Source organism: Aplysia californica, unplaced genomic scaffold (genome assembly GCF_000002075.1).
Source record: "Aplysia californica isolate F4 #8 unplaced genomic scaffold, AplCal3.0 scaffold00112, whole genome shotgun sequence".
NCBI classification, from domain to species: Eukaryota; Metazoa; Mollusca; class Gastropoda; order Aplysiida; family Aplysiidae; genus Aplysia; species Aplysia californica.
The window spans coordinates 819,093-826,593 of NW_004797382.1; the positions used below are offsets into that span (position 1 = coordinate 819,093).

The 7,501-nt window shown below is 41.3% G+C and overlaps 1 protein-coding gene across 1 annotated transcript in view; it reads right to left on the bottom strand.

The window, feature by feature from the left end:
- Nucleotides 1–7,501, bottom strand: part of LOC101848739 (sorting nexin-25) — a gene marked incomplete in the record, with an annotated part of 21,280 nt that overhangs the window by 6,390 nt on the left and 7,389 nt on the right. Inside the window, 8 exon segments of the mRNA XM_013081035.2 lie at nt 812–976; nt 2,046–2,186; nt 3,307–3,479; nt 3,984–4,134; nt 4,979–5,098; nt 5,637–5,676; nt 5,913–6,004; nt 6,975–7,085. Of these exon segments, the coding sequence (XP_012936489.1) occupies nt 812–976; nt 2,046–2,186; nt 3,307–3,479; nt 3,984–4,134; nt 4,979–5,098; nt 5,637–5,676; nt 5,913–6,004; nt 6,975–7,085 (993 nt within the window).

The window sequence follows — 7,501 nt, forward strand, 5'->3', positions numbered from 1 at the left end:
ACAGTAACAGCAAACACATTTTAGGCTGTGTTGGGGTTTTTTTTACAAAAGCAAACAGGTTCGATAACTGTGTTTGTGTGTGTGTGTGTGTGTGTGTGTCTAAACGCAGTTTCTGTCTACATTGTGGAACTAGAATTTTACTCTTCTTCATAAGTATAATTTTGCCTTTTCATTTACAAAATACAACGTTTTCCTTCAGTCATTCATTAAACAAATTATCCTCTTATGCAATATTGCTATGTGAGCTGAAAAACAAGGAATCATTAAGAGTTAATAAGATTTGTTTTAACATTACTTTACTTAATAAATATTAGGCTCTGTCAAAAATAAGAGAGGCATGCATTTATCAAATATATTCATAAGTCTTTGCTAATATTTTTGTGTTTATGTGTCTTCGTATTCATTGCAATAACGTACTATCAGCGCTGTATCTGAATTAAGTACTATCCCCATAGTATCTGAATAAAGTGCTATCCCCATTGTATCTGAATAAAGTACTATCCCCATCGTATCTGAATAAAGTACTATCCCCATCGTATCTGAATAAAGTTCTATCCCCATCGTATCTGAATAAAGTACTATCCCCATTGTATCTGAATAAAGTACTATCCCCATCGTATCTGAATAAAGTACTATTCCCATTCTATCTGAATAAAGTTCTATCCCCATCGTATCTGAATAAAGTACTATCCCCGCTGTATCTGAATAAAGTACTATTCCCATTCTATCTGAATAAAGCTCTATCCCCGTTGTATCTGAATAAAGTTCTATCCAACTGTATCAGAATCCCATCACCAGTGAGAAGACTGACCGGCGAGAGTTTCTCGTGCAGGGCGTGGAAGTCGTCGAGCGTGCGGGAGATGGCCCAGCCCTCGGTGGAGCCGCTGCTCTGTTTGGGACTCAGCTGTCCCTCGGCGGACAGCGACACCAGCAGGACAAACTGGGCAACCTTTTTGTCTTCTTCTGTGGAGATTGCCTGATGGGGACGACAGGAGAATGTAAAAACTTCTGAGACGATGTGAGGGGACAAAAGGATTGAAGAATTAGCAATATGCCATTTTATTCAAAAAGGAAAAATTGACATTTAAAAGTCCCAATCAAAAGCTTCCTCTGTGGAGATTGCCTGATGACAATAGTTGAAGGTGAAAACTTTTGAAATTTGTTTTAGTAAGAGTTTTATGGCGCTTGTGACACAATTGGGTCACATAGAGACTCAAAGATTAGAGGTATTACAAGAGAGAGACAAAAGCAAAAAAGAAAAAGAAGGAGAGACAAGAAAGATAGATGTTTGATAGTAAAGAAAGAAAGATGTTTGATATGAAAAAAAGAGCAAACCACACTAGAGCAACTGCCAACCACCCATACTTTCGTGATGACGTGAGGAAAAAAGAGGAATAAGCAATAAACAAAATGCCATATTATTAAAAAAAGAAAGTGAATGATTGAAAGTCTCAATCAATACCACCACGTGATTATATAAATGTGCAATAAATCTTCTGTTAAATTTTAAAAACCTCAAAACTTATTTTATAATCATGTATTTCTTCTCAAACACAGCTTTTAAAACTTCACAGGAACTCCCTTGAAAAACCAATTAAGTGAACCACATCCTTTAAAAAGAACAAAAATCTTTCACACAAGAAAGAAAAACTTTGAAATGTCACAGCCGTTTAAGTTTGGTAGGAGCTTTACGGTACTCCCAACTATTAAGGCCATACAAGCGCTCTAGATCAAACTGTTGAACACATCCTTCAGCATTGCAAGACACACAGGGCCCTGAGACAGGAAACGTGGCCAACCCCACTGACGCTGCAAGAGAAGCTATACGGGCCGACAGATGAACTGAGCAGGACGGCCCAATTTATGACAGATACCAGACTTCAAGTGTGATGCGGCCAGACCATCAATGATTTATTTATAGAGGTACCAGCCATCCATGTCCAGGTGCTGTTTTAGCCAAAAGTGTGATGTGATCGAGAAGAAGAAGTACAAGCGCTCTTCAAATTGTCTTTTCCATTCAGCAAAACAGCAGCTCAATTCCTTACAGAGGCGTCATAGACGAGCACATTCCACTGCCCGATGTGGTCGATCCACTTCTGTGTGCGGGCAATGTGCATCTCCAAGCTGCGGCGTTCTTGCTTCAAGCTCTCCAGCTCCTTCTCCATATCCTCATGCACTTTCTGCAGCTGAAATAAGATTTTAAAAAACAAATCATGTATTCATCTATATACAGATTTGTTTTACAATGGCAGAGTTAACATCATTCATAAAATAAATTTCAAACACTAACATTTGTTTAAATCAATTAAACCTTTTTACCTGCATGTTGGATTAATATCTATATTTTTGGAAGTATTTTTTAGAAAAGAGAAGCATATCTATACAATAATGGTCTCTTAGTGCGAGCAAAAAGAATTTCAGACTGACAGAAACACAGATGGAAAGATAACAAATAGAAGCTGCCAGCTGTCTCCTCTGACCATCCATTTATATTTGTATATCTCCCTCTTTATTTACTTACACAGTTGAAATTGTCTGAGACAGCCACCCACTATAGAGGAGAATTGTGGCCATCTTAGACAGGTGAATGTCTTACACAGTGTCATTATAATGTAAAAAAAAAGTGCAAGAGAGGACATGGGAAGTGGCCGTTTATGCGGGTGATTGTCTTATACAGGTGGCCATTTGAGTAAGCTTGACTGTATTTGTGTATCTTCCTCTTCATTTCAAACGGGTTATCTCAACATAGAATTGCCTCAGCACTTTCTGACCTCAGCAACTTGTCAAATCACCCACAACAATTAGCACTTTCTGACCTCAGCAACTTGTCAAATCACCCACAACAATTAGCACTTTCTGACCTCAGCAACTTGTCAAATCACCCACATCAACTAATAATAATAATAATAATTGCATTTATATAGCGCATATCCATGCTCTAGAGCATGCTCTATGCCCCTTACAACCATTATTACCCCAGCAGACCCTCTAAGAGCACCCAGAAACATTCTCGGCTTCCGCGGAAGCATACAGTGCAAGCAGCGGATTTCACGCGTTCAAACACTATCAAACTGACAAGATCGTTCACTGTCTATAGCCGGGTACCCATTTTCACCTGGGTGAAGTGGGGAAAATGTATGCAAAGTGCCTTTCCCAAGGACACAACGTCGGGCCCCAAGCGGGATTCGAACCCACGACCTCACGGTTGCGAGTCGGAGAGCCTAACCACTAAGCCACCAACGCCACTTTCTGACCTCAGCAACTTGCCAAATGACCCACAACTATCAACGCCACCCACTGGTTTACCTTGGCATTGACTTCTGTCTTCTGAGAGCTCCTCTGAGCCATCAGAGCCCGAGCCTTGTTGGTGATCTTGCTGTCCAGGGCCCGCAGCTGCTGTTGGGCGTGGTAGGACTGACCGGCAATAAGACCCTCCTCATCGTCATAGTGCTCAGTGGTCGAGTCCAGGAACAGCTCATCTAGATTGGACAATTTATTTTTCAGATTTAGATGCAAGCGCTTTTACACCTCCATCAACATAATTTAAATCATTTAGGAGGCTGGCTTCCGACCCTGCCTGCCAAAACCAACCTGGGCGGAGAGGGATACAACATCCCAGCAGAAGACCAGGATACTCAACTTGTTAACAAAAGAATCCAGAGGGTTTCCCCACTATACTGGAACCGTCTCTTGGTTCAAAACTTGAAAGTGACATACATACCATTTAACTGGTCATTAAATAAAAACAAACAAATCTATTTTGATACGGCCTCATCTAATGAAAGAATTTCCAGTCAGAGAGACTTTCTTTTGGCAATTGCCGAAAATCAATATTATAAATCATCGTCATCAAAGTCAAGAAATTTGCTCAAGCCACTGACAGCGGATCACCGGCACAGCAGATCCAACAGCAAGAAGCCACTGAGAGTGGCTTGCCAAACATAGAAGAGTTACACAACAACAGGACATTCCAAGCTTCAGACCTGAGGCTACCGACTCATCGTCAGACGTGACGCCCTCCCTCTGGGACGCTGCCAGCTGGAAGTACGTGTCGCTGACGATGAAGGATGGGTAGTACTGGTCCTCTAGAACTTTCTGAACGTCCTTTTGAGCTATTAGAAACGCATCCGGTCCCTGATGGAAAAAAAAAAAGATGAAAAAAGAACAGAAATGGGATTAGTACTAGTACTTTGATATCCACTACTTGTGTGTATCGTGTCTATTTGCCCCAATTATAGAATTGAATTATAATATCCGCAACCGGGCACTGTCATCGCTGCCACACCCTGGACACACTAATGAAGGCCGAACACCAGTCTCGCTAGTTGTGTGCACGTGCAGCCTTTTCCCTCTTTGCCCTGTATTTGATTCCAAAACAAGTCAAACGGTGAGCTCCATGGTGAACCAGATGTACATCAGAATGCCCTGTCTTAGACACCATGATACAAGTTTCTGTTCTCAACCACCTGGCGACAATTTGTTGAGTAGGTCAACATGAAATGTTTTGTAATGAAAAAAAAAGTACCAAGAGTAAGAAATTTCTAATTAAAGAAGTGTACAGTCAAGCAACATCCTGAGCAACATGCCACATCAAGCATGAGGAATCAATTAAATTTGTGAGCACCATGTCATGTCTAGTCTGTAGTATCAAGCAACATTCGGAGCATAATGTCCTATCTAGCATGCAGTATCAAGCACTATCTTGCACACCATGTTGCATCTAGAATCAGCTGCCATCTTCAGGGTACAGGTCTAACACCCCTATCAACACTATTAGATCATATAGGAGGGCGGGACCTCCCAATTCAACATCCAGTTCTAATAGGACCAAGCTTAACAGGCTGAGAGCCTCAAAAACTCCACAAAATGACCACAGCTCAAGAAAACCCCATCCGGGATTCAAACCAAAGCCATCCACTCTGTCGTCCAGCTTGATACCAACAGACACAGTTAATAACAGGACAGGCCCACGTCTCACCTTATCCCCCCTGAGGAACTCTTCCATGCTCTTGAGGACGGCTTTGTCCACGCGGACCAGAGAGGAGGTGCTGGTGATGTACTGCTGGTACAGCTCGCTGGCCGCGTGGTGCCGCTGATCCTGGCGAGCGAAACACAACAAAATTGTCACTGTAACAAAGCTTTTTTGGTGGGTGTTTTTTGAAGGGGGGGGGCTCTTTGGTTTGGGCTTTTTGGCGCTTTTTGGTGGGGTTGCTTTTATTTTTTTGAGTTTTTGTTTTCTAATTAGTGGAATTAAACCCATGTCTTCTCTTTGTGACAGTGAAAAGCCTCACCACTATACTACAAATGCCAGTCTTGAAAAGGGATATAATCAGTAGAGTTTGTGGTGCGAGTCGAAGACAAAAATAAACAAATTTGTGTTGAGTAAAATCAATATAGCCAGATAAAAACAAGAGAAAAAAAGAGAACATCTGCCACAGGAGCTCTCCAAACATAGACGAACATGTACCTGTTTTCATCTACAGGAGTGATGCATTTGAAATTACTTGATTGCAATACAAAAATGCATTTTTTATCTGCTAAAGTTTCAAACCCTTTTCTAATAGCAAAAGGATACAGCAATCAATGCAAAGCATTTCAAGAAAGGGTTTTAAAACATCACAACAAGCTACACATACCTTTGCGGTCGATTTTAACTTGTCAACTCCATTCCAAAACCTAGAGATTAAAGAAAAACAATACATGTAAATCTGAGACATAAATTTTCATATTTAACAATGATGCACATTTTAGTAGCTGAACAAAAATTCAACAAAGGATGGCAGTTACCAAGATACAAAATATTTAGTTCCTGAAACCTGCAAATAATGGAAAACGAGCGTCATTAAGAAAACCTTGCAGGACCACTTCATCAAGAGTTACTCCTTTTTCCTACATCCGCAATGACATCTTACCCCAAGTAGGACTCCGCTCCTTCCTTCTTCAGGAACTTCATAAAATATTCTCTTCCTTGGGGCATCTCCATGATCACTGAGAAGGAAAATACCTGCAACAGCAAGAAAAAAAATATATAAAAACTTAAGTCACACAAGGAAGAAAATATCCAAGAAATGACGAAGCAGAAAACCAGTGCCTCCTGAATATACAATAAAAAGCTTCAGAGATGCTTATGTATGATAGACAACAGATGTTGTTGTTGTTAGCGATCCAGTAGCATCTGAGCGTTAACTCTTCTGCATGATGCCATTCGGTAATAGCTGCATGTTTGTTCTAATTGTTGTCTTGAGGAGTAGAGGCAATTAGATGTGTGGGGTAGCTTGGGAAGAAAACATCCCCTTAAATCAGTTAGTTTTCTACAGAAGAACAGATGATGTTCCACTGTCTCTGAGGGGTAGTCACATAGTGGGCAGGCAGCAGACTGCTTTACTCTAATTCGGTTGAGATGTTGGTTGAGGGGTACATGTAGACAACAGATAAAGGCTTATTTCTTCACTGGCAACAGGGCTGCATCGGACAGCCAAAACTCATCAATAGCCCTCCCCCCCCCCTCCCCGTCTTCCCCTTTCCCCACCCATCAGGAATCAAATTCATATATCATCTGTATGTGACAGTGAAAAGCCTAACCTCTCCTCCCTCCTATCTCTCCTCCCCCTCCCCTTCCCCAGAATCAAACTCATATCTTATGCATGCGGCAGAAACTCCCCTCCCCCTCCCCACTAAAAAAGTGACTCTTCAATATATATATGGATGTCTTACACAATGTTATTATCACGTTTAAAAAAAATGCAACAGGGGAAATGGGAAGTGGCCGTGTATGCAGGTGAATGTCTCATACAAGCGGCAGAGTATGCAGGTGAATGTCTCTTAGAAGCTGCCGATGCAGTGGCGAGCGCCGTAAAACTCTCAATATACGAAACTAAACAAGCGGACGATGCAGTGGCGAGCTCAGTAAAACTTTTATTAAACTCTAAACAGGCGGCCATTACAGCAGGTTCTACCATGTTTCCCACGAGTACCTTCTGTCCGGGTATTTCCTCCTTGGTGCTAGACGTCTGCGTCTCCGTGTCGTAGATGGTCTCCCCGAGTGCCACCAGTCGCTTCTCACATAGCTGTTTCGCCACGGTCAGCTACACCAGAGAGGGAAAGGGAAAAAGAAACATACAGCATTTTTCCTTAGTACATTCACTGGGAAAAAGGATCAGAAGCTTTTCTCTAATACAATAAAACAAGCCATTTTAGTCAAGCACACAAACAAATAAACAAACACAACGGAAACACAATTCTCATCCAAAAACAAATAAGTGCTTTAAGATCAACAGTTGTGTTATGTTGAATGGGAAACATGTTTCTGTAGGTTTGTACAAAATTTCATGTTTGTAAAATAAAAATTATTTATTTCACAGAAGAGGGAAACTTTCTTCTGGGACAGACCTTGTAGCTAGTAGTATTCCTCTCAGTATACTGTTGACACTCGTAGAAAGCCCAAGACAATGTGAGGAACATAACCAGTGCTTTCTAGCTCCCACTAGCTTCATAGCATATA